This window comes from Argiope bruennichi, chromosome X2 (assembly GCF_947563725.1).
Source record: "Argiope bruennichi chromosome X2, qqArgBrue1.1, whole genome shotgun sequence".
Taxonomy (NCBI): Eukaryota; Metazoa; Arthropoda; class Arachnida; order Araneae; family Araneidae; genus Argiope; species Argiope bruennichi.
Window position 1 is genome coordinate 121,850,880 of NC_079163.1, and position 19,810 is coordinate 121,870,689.

Here is a 19,810-nt window from a genome sequence, read left to right on the forward strand (position 1 = left end):
ATGGAACCAAGCTGCTCCTTTCAAACGTTTTATCAATATAGATTCAGCTGTAATGATATACACTCATAATTTGGTAATTTCAGATTAAAATGCAGTTTTGAAATAAATTCGTTGCATTTCAAGCTAAGCAAACCTTTTGTTTTAAAATATTAAACGATAATTCAAAGTAATTTATTGATACACATAACTTTACGTTGGATGCATGTATATGCATATCACATGTTTATATACACCTAAATAGGAATAAATGATTTAAGTATCACAAATTATGAAGAAAGTTTCATCTAAAGTCGTTGAATTTCTAATTAAGGAAACTTTTTTTTAAAAATATAGAGCGATAATTCAGGAACGTTCATTAACACATGATAAATCTATGGTACTTGTATATACACATATATTACATGCCTACACCATATGAATGCATATTGATTAGTTGAGGGCTCAAGACTAAGATGAAGTTTACGAAAAATTTCAATAATTTTCTAGATAAGTAGTTAATTTTAAAATATAATTCAGAATAATTTGGTTAGTTTGCATTTCTGTGTATGTATCTGCATATTTATATGTATATGTCTTCCCTCCAAGTTTGTACATGCATTTCAGAAATACCCTGTATAATATTGATGAATATTGAATAATATAATATCTTGCAATATTCACAATATGGGAACTGTGCTACCTGGGAAGCGTCAGTGAAGTAAGTTTAGCCATCGTTAGATATGTGTTTCTGCGCGGTTTTTATAATTTCATTCATTATGTTAACCAGCAAATAGATTCCGAATAAGGTTGTTCATAAAGTTGTTAATGAGTTGCAAAGATTCACAGTGTCGACAAGTAAAGAAAAACTAATGGCATTCATATTGAAGTATTTTAATATGATTTTTTTGAATTACTAAATAAAATTCAATAAGTGTATCACTTATTCTGTATCATTTATATAAAAATTTATCTGGTGAAAGATTTAAGGATAAAATGCATCTTTCTACCGGAAGTCAGTCACATCTGTTCCAAAATTTGGAAATTTATAAAATATTGTTGTAAAAGATACTTTTATTTAATCCGATTTCCTTGATAATTATCATTTGTTTGGATGAAACGAATTTTTAAATCATTAGAAAACCTTTATCTGATGATTGTTAGCGAGTGGGATACACTCATGTCAGAAATCCTGTAATTGATCAGTCTATTCGTTAAAACTTTGCACGGGCATAACTGCATGTTTGTTAAACATCATTTCTATCCTTTTTCTTTTCCAGTATAAGTATTTGATTATAATGGATTATAAATATTTTCGATCAAGTATTTAACTATAATGGAGTTTCATGAGAGTACTTTTGTGTAAAATGTATTCATATGCAACCTTTTATTTAAGTAAGTATTTCGGGTGATGCGGCACGTGATACTGGTATTGGGGAGGGGTCTCTCATTCGAAAATATATTTGAAAAGTAATAATTTCCGTACGAAAACTAATCGCTATTTTTTATACATCAGATCCATCAAAGGTAATTGATATATAATAAAATGTAATTAATATATTTTCTGCAACATCATGCTTTAGAACAAATTCGGAAGAGCGAAAATGTGTTTAACTTAATTTTAGATGAGATATCTTAATTTTACAAAGTTTATGTTCAAAATATTTAATGTCACGATGAATAATTTAATGTTTAAAAATGAAGAATTGGTTAATTTCCATTTTACCAATTATATATGCCAAATTAATGAACATTTTTGCATACTCCTAAGAAGAATTTATATGCATGATGCGGGTGTTTGCAATGAACCTCTTTTAGTGGGCAAATGAAATTTGCCTCTTTCATGCCTATTTACTTCATTATCTACTCTATCGCTATTTATGATGCAATTAACTAGCTACTTTTTAATCTCACAAGTCTCTTAAACTGACTAAAGAGTTTGGTACTTATACCATTTTGTTTCTAGTTCGTATTCTTTTTCATTATCAATTAGTTGTTCGTTAAAATCAGTATAATAAAGTTAGAAATTTCTTTAATTTTTTATGAGAAACATAAAAAAAACTTTTATTCATCCATTAGAAGAGTCTAAATCCTTACTAGTATCGTTGTTTGATTAATGTTTTAATTTCTATGTTCTAGCTTTATATGAGCGAAATCATCTATTAATTCTTCTTTCTGGAGTACTAAAGCAATTTATAACATATGAGCGTTTTTTAAAAGGTACAGGGAACGGAAGCTTTCAAATATTGTTCGAAAAGTTAAAAGTGAGTTTTATACGACATTAAAAGTTCCACATTCGATTGAAGTGAAAAGTTACACCGGAAAACTACATCGAAATCTACATCCGCACCGTCGGAGTAACTGCCATTTCCATCTTAATAAAACTTATTTCCCAGTAGGAACTGGCCTTTTATATTTTTTCTGTTAAACGGAATTCCCCCAAGTACAAACAATTGCCAAGAGCGGAACTGTAAACCGAAGATATGAGCTCTCGTGAATGTGCGTGTTTTATGATCTGGGTTATGCCTCTTCCTTATTGAGTCTCATTCGGATGGTGTGAGACTCATGAATGTCTGCAACAATCAACCGATCGGCTATGATTGCTTTCGAGGTACGTTAACTTGTTACTAGAAATTGCTCGGTGATAAAGTTATGTAGTCATGCTAAACACGTTTATTCTTCCTTAACGTCGTTTTATTTGCGGAAAATATATACTTTCATAAAATATAGCTATTTTGATTGCTTAAATAATATGTAACTTTTTATTACATTTGAAATGTGAATGAAAATAAGTTCTTATTTAACTTGAATATGTTTGAAGTATTTGATGCATACTATAAATAAGTTTGAAAGAATGTTTGAGTGTAATAGCTTTCCGGTTATGGTTTTTATTTATACTTATTTTTTACTTTAAAATTCATAAAACAATTTCAAAAATGAAAGATGAATAGAAGATTCTTTAATATTTTTAATTCATCAACAGAAATATCACACAGACATCCACCAACATATTTTAAATTCTATTTAAATTTTAATGTTTTAAATAATTTTAAATCAGTTTAATTTAATTTTTCTATGATCAAAGCATTTTACCCAAGCAATAAAGATAAAAGAAATACATACTAATATAATTTTCCATGATTTGTTTTTTTAATTTGTTACATTACTGAAAGAATTAAGAACTGCGAAAATATCCTATCTTGAGAATAATAAGTAAATTAAATGAATTATTCCTGCAATGTTAGCTTTAAAACTATAAATATGTCGAAATTAAATATTTCTGTAAAGCAATGCTACTTCAAAAGTCCTGTAATTGATATACATAATATTATTATTTAAAATAAAATAAAAAAAAATCATGCATTTCAGTTCTATAGAATAGAAGAGATTGGAGTTTAAACAATAAAAGTATTCACTTTTTTATTTCAGAAATATTTTACTGCTCATGTATTATTAAATAAGTATGTTGTGTGTATGTATAAGTATGTTGAGTAAGATAGCATAGATAGAAAGCACTGAAAGACATTTTATCAAGATATATCTGAAAATTAATTCGCTACCAATTATTTTAGTAAACGATACAGATTTAAGTTTGAGGTTTAGAGTTTCAGAAGAATATTTTGCCATAATTTTTGTAGTACTTTTACATAATTGGATTTACATAGTATATGTGCATTGATTTTTACTGCAAATATTTTTACTCGGTTTTTCAAATATTATTTACCACCAAAAGGGCCGCAGAAAAACTTTAGTGCTCCGTATTTAATTTAGAAGTGTTAAATACGAAGTCATTATTTACTTGTTACTAAAGAATCATGGAGTCGTGCTTCAAGTCAAAATAATCTTGAGTCACTTTTTACTCTTCTACCATATATAAGCTGATAGAAGTCTTAAAAGTTAAAACTTACGATGTTTGAACTTCTCTAATTCAGAATTACTAGTTAAAGTTAAATCAAGGATACTTAATACATGTAAGTGAAATTTCTTCATTTAGTTCTGCTTTAAATATGTTTCTAGCGAAAAGAAAAAAGAACTATTTCTGAATAATATTTATTAAAAAAATATTATTTAGCTATGTAGTATTTTTAATAGAATGTTTTATGTACTAAGAAAATTTATGTTAATGCTCTTTGCATAATAAAAACAGTTTTAAGCGAATCTATTTCTATCATAATGAAGAAACTTTTTGATGTTAAACTTATAGAAATTAGGAAGAATTTTTTTAAAAAAATAAGTTACATTTTACTACAATTAATTAGCACCAATTTTCTTTTTTATTTCAAAAAGCAATAAGGTGAAGAAATAAGAAGCTGTATTTTCTTTTTTTAATTGATAATTGTGTATAGAAATTTTCAATCTTTGCCAGTAAATACTGTCTTTCTTTCCTGTTCACATATTTACTATTTTAAAAAATCTAATTGAATCTTAAACGATTACAACTTTCATAAAAATTCGTTGTTGACATTCGATTAAAAGGCTATTATCTCAGAATTTTTCGGATATTTCGTTAAAAGCCATTTTTACTCTTTTCCTACGCTGAGATAGTCTTAGTCTTTCAAGTAATGTTTTCCAGCATTTAATTCCTGTTTGTATTTTATATTTTTTAAAATTTTCATTCTTTCCTTACGATTTTGCAATTATATCTTATCTTCTACAATTACTCTTTAACACGTTTGACGACGCCTTTAAATGGATTAAGGTTTGGATGTAATGTTAAAAGTGAGTAATTCTTCACCCAAAATTTTAGCAGGAATGTATAATTTCTTCGGTTTTGTTTTTTGGAGTGTTCATTGTGAATAACTGATTTTATGTTTTTCCATTAAGGTAGTAGATTGAAATTTGGGTTAAGCAAAGAATGTAACAAAATTCGAATTAATATACCCACGTTACCTTTATTTAATTCAACATTTTTGTCTATTGTACTTAAAAAAGGATAAATATTGAAAGAACTAGATTGGCTTTTATGAGAGCGTTTGCTTTTTATTATTTGTTGATGTACTTTTATTAGCAGATAACACAAGAGAAAAAGTAAATTAACTTTTTTGAGTATTACTTGATTTGTTTGTACATGATAAGCTGAAGCTTTAAAATGAAAATTACACAGAGCATGCTGGAGTCATTTATTTTTGCATGTTTTATGAGTATTAATGAGCTTAAGTTTTGCATGTTTTCTGTTTTACAGGTTTTTCCGATTAGCAGTAAAATATTAGAGAATGTTTTTGTATCATTTCATATTCAATTAATGCATAAATAATAATCCATTTAAGACATCGTTGCTAATAATCCATTTAGCATAAATAAATCTTTAAAAGTTATTTTGGAAAAAATTGGATTTAAATGCATATACATCTCAGATGAAACATGTATATGTTAAAACAAATAATACAAAATATAAAATATAAAATATTCAAAAATTAATCGCAATTTTGAAAATTGGTAATCCGTAAAAGAAGCACTGTCAGAAGATGCCGTTCACACAATAATAATACAAATGAAACTGGATGTTTTTTGTCATGAAGCTAGAATTATTTGGTACGATTATTTACAATTCTAACACCTCCGCGTAATTCAGTATTTGATGAATTAATGGACAATATAGTATTAAGACATGGGACAGAATACCTTCAATGCAATGGGAAGTCATGATATATATATTTCACACACACACATACACACACACACACACACACACACACACACACACACACACACATATATATATATATATATATATATATATATATATATATATATAATACACAGAGAGAGAGAGAGAGAGATTGAAGAATTGAAGACCCATTTTTACAAAAATAAACATACTTAAGTAAAACTGAACATGGTTTATGTCAAATTTATCATAAATAAGTATCTTCCCTCTCTTGATGTGCAGCAATTTGGAGAAGTGGAGGAAGGCAGGTCACGTGTCATCCGCTGCATCAGATGGCTGGCCAAAATTGAGAGGCTCGTCCCAAAATGGTTCTCACGTAGCACCCAAAAAAAATGTTAGTTACTTAAAATGATTGATTATATATTTCACAACATCAGCAACAACTATATGCAATCTTTATTTACAAATTTTATTGAGAAGGGAATTGTAAGAATATTTTTCGTGTTAGCACATAATATCCATTCACAAAGAATGACGTACTTTTATTGCTTCTTTCAAAAATAAAAAGCATCAGGACAGAAGAAATTATTTTTATTTGAGTAAGTTTCGAACAAATCTAGTCATACAAGTAATTTTGTGAGTCATTTTCTTAATGATATGTGCAAAAGTCCAGATGTTATGTCCCAAATACCAATAAATTACTTGATGTAGGAAATACTCATAATTGGTATAATTCAGGCATAGAGAGCATTTCATAGATGAGATAGTTTTTCTGCCACAAATCAAGTTCCTGAACTAGACTCTTAAAGCTTTTACTTCCAATACATCGACTTCTGAATGTTTTGATCTTGCTTTCGAATGCATTAACTGATTGATTTTTTTTTCTCTTTTACGCTCTGTCGGTTGAAAATTTTTACTGTCGTCTTACGTAATTCTGCAAAGAATAATTTGGTAAACACTTAATGTGGGAATGTATAATTCTACCTTTTGATAGACAGTAATATAAAGAAAACATGTTATCTTTCCGATTGATTTTGAAAAGCATTTTCGTTGTTCTTATTACAACATTTCTCCTTACAAAATGAAGACACAGAAATAACCCTTAAATTGCTTTGTAAAGTTCTTCCCATTTCGCTCTAACAGTACAACTCAATGATTATTTATGTTTTCTGGTAACTTTTATTAACCTTTCCGTACTTATCGACAAATTTATTAAAAAAAATTATCAAAGATTAAATTATAACCAGCAGGAATGGCCTCCTAAAAACTTTCTTCCGTATTTTCTAAAGAAGGTGTTATCGACCTTTGAGGAATAATCAAATAAAATTGTCGACCTTGGAGGAAGGCCGCGAATGCCTTGCAAAAAATAGTTACAAATATGGTTGTGTATCGAGCATTATTGAGATTATTGGCGATTAATCCAAGATAAGCGGTTTATACACAAGTACCCGGAAATCACACAAAATAATAGTCGCAGGATCACATGCCAAATCACTTTGATTTAAGTCACTGCGTTTCTGAATTATTCCTTTACATGCGCTTGAAAGTACTAGTGGAGTTGACGGTCACTGCTTTGTCGGATTTAGTTCAAAATTTAATAAAGATTTATATTTTATATTCCATGCCAGAGTACCAAATGGTATTTATTTACTACGTACGTTTTGTAGCTCTTGAGTTCACGTACAGACGGTGAGACAGACTTCCTCAGAATAGATTTCGTTAAAAATTTGATAAAAATAGAAAAATGTGAGGGAAAATTGTATACCAAATTTCATTTATCTTGTTTAAAATGTTTTTTGACCTATCGTGCTCACAGATAGACAAGAATAAATCCATAAATGGGTTTTTCGTATTCAGGAAGTTCTGAAAATTAGAGATTTATATAAATCAAATTTTTTGAAGATTACGATCATTTTTTTTTGTATACTTCCTACACGAGAATGTTAAAAAGACAATGAACATTGGAATTTTACATTAACACTGTTATTATAGTTGAAAATCTATTGTAAATGTATTTAAAAATTTCATTGCATTTTTTGAAGGTTTTGTGTTTACTCCAGTTTATATATGAAATACATAAGCTTAAAAATTAAATACTGCGAATGAATTGAAACGTTCATAATGTCAGTTGACAGTTTTGAGTCTTAAATAGTTCATGAATCTACTTTCATCTATCTTAGTAATTAATTTTCTTCTCAAATAATTTTTTTATTCAAATTCATCTTTTAATAGTACTTTAAGAAAAAAGATGGAATCGCACAAAATCGTTCACGCCATTCTTAGTGTGAAATGCGTATATAGATTTCATCTCATACTTTCCTTTTTTCATAGAGTGCCTAAATTCATTGTCAATATACATTATCTATATTTAGATTTTTCCGGAAAACCAATTCTCTTTTTAATTAATTCAATAGTAAAAAGTTTATTATTAGATAACATTACAGAAAATGTATATTTTTCAAGTTATTTCAAGTATATGAAATAAATTATTCCACAAAATTCATACCTCAACATTGTTCATCATAAAATAATGTAGAATGGTAAAAAAGAGAGTCTTATAACTTTAGCCTTATAACTTTTCTGTTCAACGTGTATATGAATCAGCGTAATAGAGACAACTCCCACAATATAGGGTGTTCATTAATTATTGTCGGGATTTCCGTACCTCATAACTTTCGAATAAAAAATATTACGCAAAAACCGATTACGTATTCGTAAATTACAACTCAAAGAATTTTATTAATGATATTAAAGTGTAAAGCTTGCACAATTTGCACTTTGTAGGCATTCAGCTGAAGGCGATTATGTATTCGTAAATTCGATGAACAAATTTTGACTCTTGATAATCGTGCGGGTTCTCCGAGCCCCATATTCTACAGTTATGTTTATTCACTTTTTCTGACACATGAAAAGTGGATTCGTCACTGAAGAACCATTTCAGAAGGTAATTTTCATCATCCTCAATTAGAAACAAAATTTGTTCAGCGAATTTACGAATACATAATCGCCTTCAGCTGAATGCCTACAAAGTGCAAATTGTGCAAGCTTTACACTTTAATATCATTAATAAAATTCTTTGAGTTGTAATTTACGAATACGTAATCGGTTTTTGCGTAATATTTTTTATTCGAAAGTTATGAGCTACGGAAACCCCGACAATAATTAATGAACACCCTGTATAATAGCGCTTAAAAATGTTATTGTCAGATTCATCATCTAGCTTTCGTGACATTGCAGTTCCACTTTGTTTTTAAAGTAATTTCCTTTGGTGGCCAGTAGATCCTCTGGGATTATTGATTGCCAAAAATTTTAAATGAACGAATTTTTAACTTGGTCTTGTGTGTTCTGTGTGACATATGGCACTTTACAAGCCCACCGACAGTTATCTATCAGCGATTTAAGCTAGGGTTTATACAAAAACAGACTTTTTGAAAAACCGGTTTTCGAATTCGATATTTCCAAAAAATCCGGGTTTTGCCGGTTTTCGAATTTTTGTCAAAGAAAAATTGAATAGGGAAAAATAAAATATTTTTCCCTATTCCATTTTTTTTATTTTATTTTAATTTATGTAAAATAACAAAAAACAAAATCAATATCAAAGTTAAAATATAAAAAACAAAATTAAAGATTATATATACATATTACTTACACAAAATAATGAAAACTGAAATAATAATTTCAAATATTATTTATATTATTTTCACTAATTTTAATTTCTCCTAAGAAAATAGGATTTAAAAAAAATATAAAATATCCACTGAACGGTGGCTAAGTCTCGTTCTTATTTTAGACACAATATTGCCTGAAATAGAAAATACTCGTTCACTAGACTAGCTACTGAGCTTGGCATCAAATTACAAATCTAAGTTTTTTGTTCTTTTATTAGTTTGTTCAATTAATGAAAATTCAGCTTTCAGTATCTTTGGATTTGTAAGTTTTTCTTCAGGGTCTTCAAGAAACTAAACAATTATATTATTTCCGACAGTTATTTTATCAACTGCTTTCAAATGATTATGTAGATTTCTCGTAGATGATCCTTTGCAACTCAACATTTTATTACAATGATTTCAGATTGCCTTGTCTATCCCGAACTTGTTGAAAGTATCCCAAACTTCCGACTTACTCATTTTTATCTAAAAATGATATTAAAGTTATTGAATAAATATTTTTGACGTTTATTTTACAATTTTATTATTTTAACTATTAATATTAATGCAATTTAAAATCTAATCTACACATTTTCTAGGAATTTTGAAAAAAAAAACAACAACACTTAATTTAATTCAGATGCTTGCTAAAGACATAATTTATGTTAAAACGTTGCGAAAGAAAATATGGGATATTTTAACACCCTGTGTTTTATTTAAAATTCCATTAAACAGAAACCAGAACTTTACACTAATTTACACTAATTTTTGATAGAAGAAATTTATATAATAAAATTTAAATTTTAAAATGTAAAATTGAAAATATAAACATAAAAATTAAACATACTTAATACTTACGTTATTTTTACCAAATATAACAACTTTATATTTTTGTTTCCAGTTTTCACCTTCACAATATTAAGCAAATCTGTAGTGACTCGAAACGGATCGGATTCTGAGGATCATTTCGACAATTCCATTTCATTAAGGGGTGAGACGCGGAACGATGAGCACATTTGACATTGGATTTCTCGTATTAGATACTTTTTAAGTTCTATTTTTTTCCACGTTTGTGTGAGTGTTATGTCATTTCTGACAGCATTTTATTTTAACTGAATATTTCGTATTGATATGGCTAGTTCAAGTGGTGTAAAAAAGCTTTCAGAAGTGGTACGAAGAAAATTTTATATGATATCATTAAATACTGTGATCAAGAAGCAGAAAACGGGGAATATTTTATTCCTTTCACACGTTCTTCGAAACGAGCCAGTCAAATTGCTGACGTTTCTATTAGCACCGACTTCATACCGATAGACAAAACATCCGGCGAGGAGCAAGAGATGAACTTTATCAAAATTTTGTTTCACCTAGAAAAAAGTGAAAAGGTATGTTCATGAAAAACATAAATTGACGAATTCGATTCGCAACTGTGCAGTGCAGAAGCACTGGCCAATGCAACTTGCAACGTTGAAAAAATGTGTTTGTTGCCCGTTGCATAGAATGAATAGCAAATCAAATAAGTTCAAATTTAATTTTTACATAACAATAGGAATTCTTAAAACCGGTTTTTTTAATTTAAAAACCGATTTTCGAATGTGACAAATTTACTTTAAAAAACCGGGTTTGAAAACCGTCAAACCATAATTTAAACCGAGCGAGCGTCTGTTGTTTTTATAGTAGCACCAATTGGGGCCAAGAGTACGACTTAGCTTCTTCATGCGTCACCTTCGCTTTTTACAAGGGGGGGGGGGCACTTTCACACACTTCATACATAAAACACAGATGAAGAAAAACCATGCCCGAACCGGAGGTCGAACCCGGTACTCCCAGATCACGGGGAAGACGCGCTACCCTACTGACTTGGTCTTAATGGCTTTTTTAGTCCTACAATATTTTTAAACTTGAAACTTTGATTGACATATAATTCATAATATTTTAGAAGTTCTATATCGTTTTATTCATTATGCTATACTTTTCAAATTTTTTTATCTACATATTTATAAGTTTAATTATTAGTTAATTATTATTAATATAGAGCATGGAAGAGCAGAAGAGTTTGAAAATAAATGTAAACCTTATTTATAAGAACGATAAAATTTTTAAAAAATATTGAAATTATACCTTACATTCAAATTTGCTCAGCATGAAAATTAGACAGAATCTTCACATCTCAACAGTGGAAGAAAGAGCGGAATTAAATATTAGTAGCGACAATGAAAATAATTTGAGTTTTTTTTCAACAATGAAATATAGTTTTTTTAAATACGCTTAAAGTGTTTTTAATTTGATTAAAATAATTATAGTGCTTCTATTCAAAAGATAATTTTTGGAATACTAATAAGAAATAAGAAGAAATAAAAATCATCTTTTGCTGTAATATTTTCAGAACTAATCACGGAAAAGCGCCAAAATTCCCTCAATAATTAATTAATTAAAATTCTAACTAAAACTTAAACACACACACACACAAACACACGTTCCTTTTTATAATGGGTAGAGAATTAAATGATTTAGTGAAAAATGAGGATCTCAATTTGTGATAAAAAGGGAGATTATAGTATTACTACTGAGTTCAGGAAACTAAATTGTATGACATTGAAATAAAACTAGAAAATATTTAAAGATTTTTTTTTTTTTGAATTTTGTAAATTTATAAATTTTTACTCTCATTCTCGGTAAAATCTCTCAAATTTAAAATAATTCTCACATTTGAAAAAAAAAGAGTCCCAAAATATTAAAATACTTCAATCATTTTTTTTTATTTTATTCCTTTTGAAGAAGTGAACGCAAAAATAATTTAGAATCTTTTAAATGTTTCTTGCTCTATCCAAAAAATATATTTTTGTTTCTAAGCTACGGGGACAATAATCAACAACACAGTTGCCTCAGAAAATATACGTGACTGCTTTTCAGAAACAGTGACTTGCTCACTTTGAATTCTTGCACGTCTCCGTGTGTGTATAGTCACAGATTTAAAGCTATTTCATTTGTTAACAAATTCCAAATTCTTTTCGCCCTTCTTCTTTCCATTCTGAAAATGGTGTCAGCATGTTTTTGTTATGTTTCTATGATTAAATTCCATATGTCAAAAAGCTGTGAGTTAAAATGATGTGTCTTATGAAAATACGAACCACATTTTCAATCCAAAAATATAACAATGGCAATCAAATAAAAAAGTTTATTTTCTTTATATGATTCGCATTCACCAAAAACTGAAGTATTTGCGACACTAATTGTAAGGTTTGGTTACAGAAAGAATCCTTTTTTTCAATTTCGTCAAAACACAGATTTAAACTTGATATATGAACGAGGAATTATTGAAGAGCTAAATCAAGGTTTCTGAATACGTTCGGGAAGAAATTTTTGAACAATATTATAAGATACTTAACTTTTTTCAGTTTTTACTTAAAATTGATTGAAAGAAACATTTGTGAGACAAAAAATATAGTTAAGTCCAACGTGTTTTAAAAATCGAAAAAATTATAGAGTGGAGTTGTGGAGAAGAGATAAAGACCAAAAACTTTCTAGCTTAGAAGGAATGTAACTTCTCAAAGAATGAATGTAGAATAAATTTCAAGCTATTTTATAAAGAAAGCTATTAAAGTATTAATAATTTTGAATAAAAAATATTTGATGTTTTATTGAAAAACATCGATTTTCCAACTTAATTTTCTACTTTATGAGAAGGAAAGATACTTTCTATTTAACTTAAAGCATCCATACAGACAGAAAGCCAATTATTCATTCAATATTTACTACTAAAAAGTAGATACTATTTCATAAAATCACAATGTGATAAGACAGGCCAGGTTAAAAGGTACTCTCCTGACTGATGATAAACTCAACAATGGGTAAGCTCTCAATTCTTTTAATGATGAATTGTGACCGTCGTGTTGGAGGCACAATGTCATTGATCTTTTGATGCATGGTGATTATGGCAGGGAAGTTATAGTGCAGAGAACAGTTAGCCTCATAATTTCTAGAAGGATTAATAAAAATAGCATTTAAAGAAGTTTCGAATCCGTGAATTTGTTTCTAATGTTGGATTGATTTTTTTTTCTGAAATCATTTTTTCCATTAACCATCAAACAATAAAAATGCCGCTTCCAGCCCGTTTCTCAAGATTACTATATGCTTAACATAAAGATAAATTATTATTTGGAATCAATTTGATAAAATATGTGGTGACATTTCAAATTAATCGATTCATTTAGATTGATTCTTATTATAATTATAATTTTAATTAATTCTATCTCTAGCTTATTAGCTTCTTAATCTAATCGCTAATATGCTATATCCTTTTAATGTAAAAATTAAAATTCTGAGATAAAAGGATGCATTTGGAACCTCCTATTTAGAGTTTTCATTGATTGTACCTTGGAAACTGATTTTATTTTTATATTCTATGAAAGTTTCGGAAAAAAAAATCAAACTTGATTATTTGTAGCCTTATTTGTTCATCTGAATTCAAAATCCATGACTCTTGTCCAAAACATTTCTGATCCAATCATGAAACACGTGCATTTGCTCCACCCACCCACCGCATTGAAATACACCGGCTTTGAAGCTTCCATTTGTGAGCAAAGAAAAGAAATTCTGGGTCAAATACATCTATATATTAGAAAGACTTTAGTTGTGTCGAAAGCAGGTAGATTGATTTTATTTGTACTGCTTGTTTGGTATAAAGAAAACAAGACCTACTTTTCTAGCAATCCACTGAGAAGAACGGGAAGAAAGCTTATTCTCTGTAAGGATTGACCTATGTGTAAAGAAAAAAAAACATATGAAGAATGATTGCTTTGGTTAACGCATACACATGTGAAAAATAACTTTAAAAGTCATGCTCGGATTCTTTAACCATCTTTTGGTGCAAAATGCATTTAGATCACTTGAAATTTTTCTGAACTTGAAACGCTGATATATGTTTCCTTCTCAAACAATGGATGAGCAAAACGTTTTTTAGTAGCTTCTGGGTTATTAATCATCGTTTTGTATGAGAACCATATAGCGCAGAATTTTATGGATATATCACTACTGCATTTTCAAAGTACAGTTGAGGATGATTCATAGCCAAGATTTCTATTCATATGAATACTTTAAGCGAGCGATCTTTATTTCTTATGCAGTTTTAAACAAGAAGAGATGCTCTAAAAGTTTTGAAAGCTTCGAGGTTATGTGTATTTATTGTAAGCTTTAGATAACGTTCCCCAATTGAATTTTGTTATCTGCAATATTCTAGTAAACATAACTACTAAGATGCTGAGAGTTCGCTATAGATCCAAGTCAAACTATAGTTATCCTACATTTATTTTACATCTAATAAATGCTAAATAAAAAAGTTACGCTGATTTTATTTAACAAGCGTTGATAAACCGAAAGCTATAAGTTATTGAGATTGAAGGCAAGAATCAGTAAATAGTGAGGTATTGAATAATCAGTTGGAATAAAATGGAGTATATCTATGAAAGCTAAATTTGTTTAATAACTTGTCAGTTTAAGCTGGTAGTAAAGACTAAATTCAAGCCAGGAACAAATGTAAGGAGAAAATATATTATTCTACAAATGTTTTATATGAATATCCCCCCCCGCTTAGTAATTCATCACTCAAATATATAAAAATTCTAACGGGAGAATTTTAGAACGAAGATTTCTTTATGATTTTCTATATTCATAAGAGGTGCTGCTTTCAATGATTTTACTCCTCTAAATGTTATAATTACTTGGCATGATGCTTCTACAGCTGATTCCATTGTTTATATCTATTCGCATTTTAAAATTTTAAGTATATGTATAAATATAATCTATTAAAATGTGAGAAGTAGATGAATTATTATGATCTATAGTAAATTCACGAAATTTTTCGTAGGAAGTATTAATTTTTTTTTAATAATTGATAATTTAATAATAATTTCCGTGTATAATTTCATACACATTCTGCGAAGATGCATGAAAAAAATTCGGAGAAAAGAAAAAAAAAATTAGAAATTTAAAATAATCGATAATATGTATCCCTTCTTTAGACTTTAATAACGCCGTCCTCCTGGTCTAGGGGTAACACGACTTCCCTGTGATGTGGGTGTCCAGGATTCGAGTTCTGGTTCAGGTGTGGTTGTTCTTTATCTTGTCTTCTATCTGTGAGGTATGTGAAAGAGCCCTTTTATAAAAAAGGGGTTGTGCAAGCGAGTGTGTGAGTGTTTTCTTTATTTGAGCTAGAAGTAAGACTTCTGCCCTTGGCTGTTGCGGGGCCTTTACCCTCAGACGCTATCTCACAAACTCGGCTTAAATCGGACTTGTCAAGTGCCATAAGTAAAAACAGCAGGCTTTAATATTAGATTCGAAAGTATATTCAGTCTTACTTCGATTTGAAAGGAATTCGAATGATTTTTTTTCAGTCAGCTAATTAATAATCGTTTACTATAAATACTTTTAAACTGATAAAATAAAAACCAATAATTTACTAATGTTAGTCTTTCCTAATATTTCAGTTTGTTTCTTATTGTTTGAATCTATTATCAATAGAATACAATGGGATAAAATGCAGTTTTATAACAAGCAGCGCAGGAAATTATCTATATTTGATATTATTGATAATTTATAGAGCTAAATACCACCTTAATTAAAGAAGCAAATTGAAAATATAGAAGTAAAAAAAAATAGTAATAAAAGAAATTAAAGTGAAAATTTTAATATATCAAATTTAGTAAATCAAAAATTAGACTTTAAAAAGAATTCTTAAACAAATTTATCTAAAATACAGAGTGGTTAAAATCAAAGTTCCACTTTGAAATGGTCAAAAAAGGAAAACTACTGGATCAAATGTTATCAAATTTAGCAATAGTTTAAAGGAGGTTCCAGAAATTTCTTCTCCGCCAAGAAAAAGGTTCAAAAACTCAGTACCAGGGCCAATATATTTAAAACAAAATAAGACATGATGAAGACATGGATTTAAAACGTGTGTAATCGTTTCTGAAATGAAACTCCATTTGGGGTTATACAAAACCGCAATGTCTTGTAATTGGCTTACGGCAGGAAGAGGCAAATGATTTATGCAGAGGCGAATTGCACGTCATTTGAATTTCCAGATAATAGTGAGCCTGTTTGTGAGAGTTCTCATTGTTACGAAAAAACAATTTCTCTAACCATGTAAGACCGTGCTTTTCTCGTTATATATTATTTTGTATGCAATAGTAATGAACGCCGTACTTTGGAAAGGTATCGTTTAGTAAGAGGAATATTCCAAGAGCCAATGACACTGCAGGACTTGAGGAAAATGATGGCAAAGTTTGAAGCAACGGGTTTGTTATCTGTTGGGATGGGAAGGAAATCTGCTTCTGTGGAAACCGAGGAGGCTGTTACATTAGCAGTGAGGAAGCAACAATGGAAAGCACACACGGTACGTGTAGCTGACGTGATGTCGCACCATGGAGTAAGGTGTATAAAATTTTCCTGTAAAGTGCTTAAGTTCTACCCATACAAAATCAAACATGTTCAAGAAATTCAACTTAACGATCCTGCTGCAAGAGAAACTTTTGCTTTGGAATTCCTTGCACGGATGGAAATGGGCGAACATTGATCATGGAAAAGTTTGTGTCCAGATGAGGTCCATTTTTACATAAATGGCGATGTAAACAGCATGGGTCAAACAAATCCCTCATGTTATCTACCCAGTTCCACTGCGTTCTCCTAAAAATATCGTTTGGTGTGGTATGATAGACAGTTTTATAATTGAACCATTTTTCTTTTAAGAGCGGTCGGCAGCTGGACCTGTTACATACAGTGTGACTGCAGCTCGCTTAAATTCAATGTTAAGACGTTTCGTGATAACTGAACTCCGGCAAAGTGGCATTTTAGATACCACAATTTTTTTGCAGGATGGGGCCCCACTGCACATTGGTACATGAGTCACATAGTTACTTAAACCATATTTCACGAATAAATGGATTATAGTCCGAAGGTCCCCCATTTCTTGGCCCCCCGGGTCACCAGACCTTAACATCTGTGACTTCTGACTATGGAGTTATCTCAAAAGTACTGTTTATGGTGATGATCTAAGCACCGATATGCGATTTAACTTGCTTTCAGAAAATGGTAAACGTCACATTGAACATGCTTTGTAACACGCTTCAAAAACGATTAAACACATTTTAAACCGATGTCTTCATGCCCTATTTTGTTTAACGATATTACATTCAGCGCCATCCCCCCCGGTGGTGAGTTCCCCTTCCTTCTTTTCAGAAATGAAATTTCCATGACATCCTTTAAACTATTACCAAGTTTGATAACATTTAGCCAGTAGTTTCCTTTTTATGATCATTTCAAAGAGGAACTTTTAGTTATATCCAGAGGAATATTTAGTTATTAGTTATATCCCTGTATGTCAGTTTTATAAATTTTACATAATTTTCATGATATACAGAATGTTCTTAAAGTCTCTTCAAAGTTAAAATCAATAAAAATTAATAATCAGTAATTAATTGATTCGTATAATTTTTATTTATTGCAATTCAAGAATTATGAAAAAATACATATAAATTTCGTATAGATTTAAAAAGCAAGTTTAGTATTTTATATCGAATATTTATTACTTGTCTGGGCATTTTCATTGAAGCTATACAAACAGACAGGTAACGAGGTACATTTAACGAGAATATGCATGTTGTAAATGTTGACTCTTAGTTGCAAATAGTTGTACTAATGAGAACTTTTGGTAATATTACATTGCTGAATAAATGATACACATCGCCCACTTAACATAACCATCCTATTTGTCGATATTTTTGATAAGAGCACTTAAAAGGAGAAGGTGTTCAAAAATGAATGAGCTGTCTAGCCAAGCGACCATATAGCAAAATACGGTTTCGGGTAGATTGAACGAGATTGCTAACTTAGAAGAAAAATGTCCTGTAAATGAGCTATTGCTGAAAGCAAGCGGATGAGATGATATATGGAATGTATTTTATAGAACTAGAATTATACGTTTCTTGCTGTCCATTTAAATTAAAATTTTAGAATAAACAGGGTGAGTTACCCCATTTTAATTTGAAGATTTTTTTTTGGAGTTTTATGCATTTTTGTTTCTATCCTTCTGAATTTTTTGAAATTGTTGTTTTCTTTTCATACGAATTTATATTCATGTTTATATCCATTATTTATTTTTTAATTAACGTTTAATATTCATGTTAATTTTGTATGTATGTAAAACATCCTCATCTATCTTTCAAAAAAAAAATAAGAAGAATTAAAGGTGAAATTGTTTTTTATAATAAAATGGTATTTTAAAACTTAATTTTTATGTTAAGAACATACTTGCGATTTATAAAAAAAATGTAATTACAAATTATAATTCAAATAAATTATTTACTGCTGCATGCTGGCAAACTAAGACTATGAATTATGTATTAATTACACCATGGAATGACAGTTTTTCGGTAACTTTTTTTTATAAAATTGTATAACAATTTAAATTTTTACTAAAATGTTGTGTCATAGTTAAGAAGGAATATTTTTTTGCTTATTTTGACCCTGAGAAAAGGGATATTAAAATATATCTTAAATATTAAATTAGGAAATGCTTATAATATTAACGTTAAATCTTATTTCATGAAAATTATTATGTGCAGTATAATTTCTTAACTAAATTTAAATTATATATATATTTTAACAGAGAAATAAACAACTACATACAGTTGTTTCCAATGAATGCTTTTTATTATTATATAATGCAATTATTTCATAGTAAAAAGTGTCTTTATTGTTAGATAGGGTTTATAATATAATGATTTACACTCATGTCCATAAATTAAGGATAATTCAGAGTCACGCGAAAATCGAGCTCTAAAATACATATATCACCCGTAAAATGACTACACAAATCTTCACAAATCTATGCAAATTGTAGGAAGCCACCAGACACCGATAGTACGTCACAATGACGATAGTGATGTATAAGGAAGACAGGCAAAGGAGTAAAACTGTTCGCAATCGCTTTATAAGCCTTTCAGTGAAATAACCGCATAGTTATGACACAAAGGACACATTTGGATGATTTTTTACATGGTAGAATTATCGGCCATCTGGAATGGGGGCGTACCCAGCTGGAAGTATCCGAGGAACTTGGAATCGCCCAGAGTGTCATCTCTAGGCTTTGGCAACAATTCCAAGATGATGGTAATGTGAGTAGACTTTACAGCACAGGTCGCCCCCGTGTTACAATGCCGAATGAGGACCAGTATTTGGTAGTTACTGCCAAAAGAAACAGCATCAGACTGTCTCGTCAGCTTTCTTCAGCCACTGGTACGACAGTTTCAAGGTAGACCGTGCACAGACGCTTAGGGCAGATTGGTCTATATGCTCGTAGGCCTGTCAGATGTGTTCCACTTACTGCAACTCACTGTCGTCTGCGGTTAGCCTGGAGTACAGAATATGCACTGTGGACACCGCAATAGTGAGCTTGCGTGATGTTTTCTAACGAATCCAGGTTTAGCTTGCAGTTAGATTCTCGCCGGACTTTCATATGGAGAGCGGATGGTACCCGTTACCACCAAGAGAAAATCATTGAACGACACCGTTACGGTGGTGC

At 29.7% G+C, this 19,810-nt stretch overlaps 1 protein-coding gene across 1 annotated transcript in view; it reads left to right on the forward strand.

The window, feature by feature from the left end:
- Nucleotides 1–2,506: 2,506 nt before the first annotated feature.
- Nucleotides 2,507–19,810, forward strand: part of LOC129959637 (guanylate cyclase soluble subunit alpha-1-like) — a 331,967-nt gene continuing 314,663 nt past the window's right edge. The window contains exon 1 of the mRNA XM_056072516.1: nucleotides 2,507–2,587. Within this exon, the coding sequence (XP_055928491.1) occupies nucleotides 2,542–2,587 (46 nt within the window). The 5' untranslated portion in view covers nucleotides 2,507–2,541. The remainder of the gene's footprint in view (nucleotides 2,588–19,810) is intronic.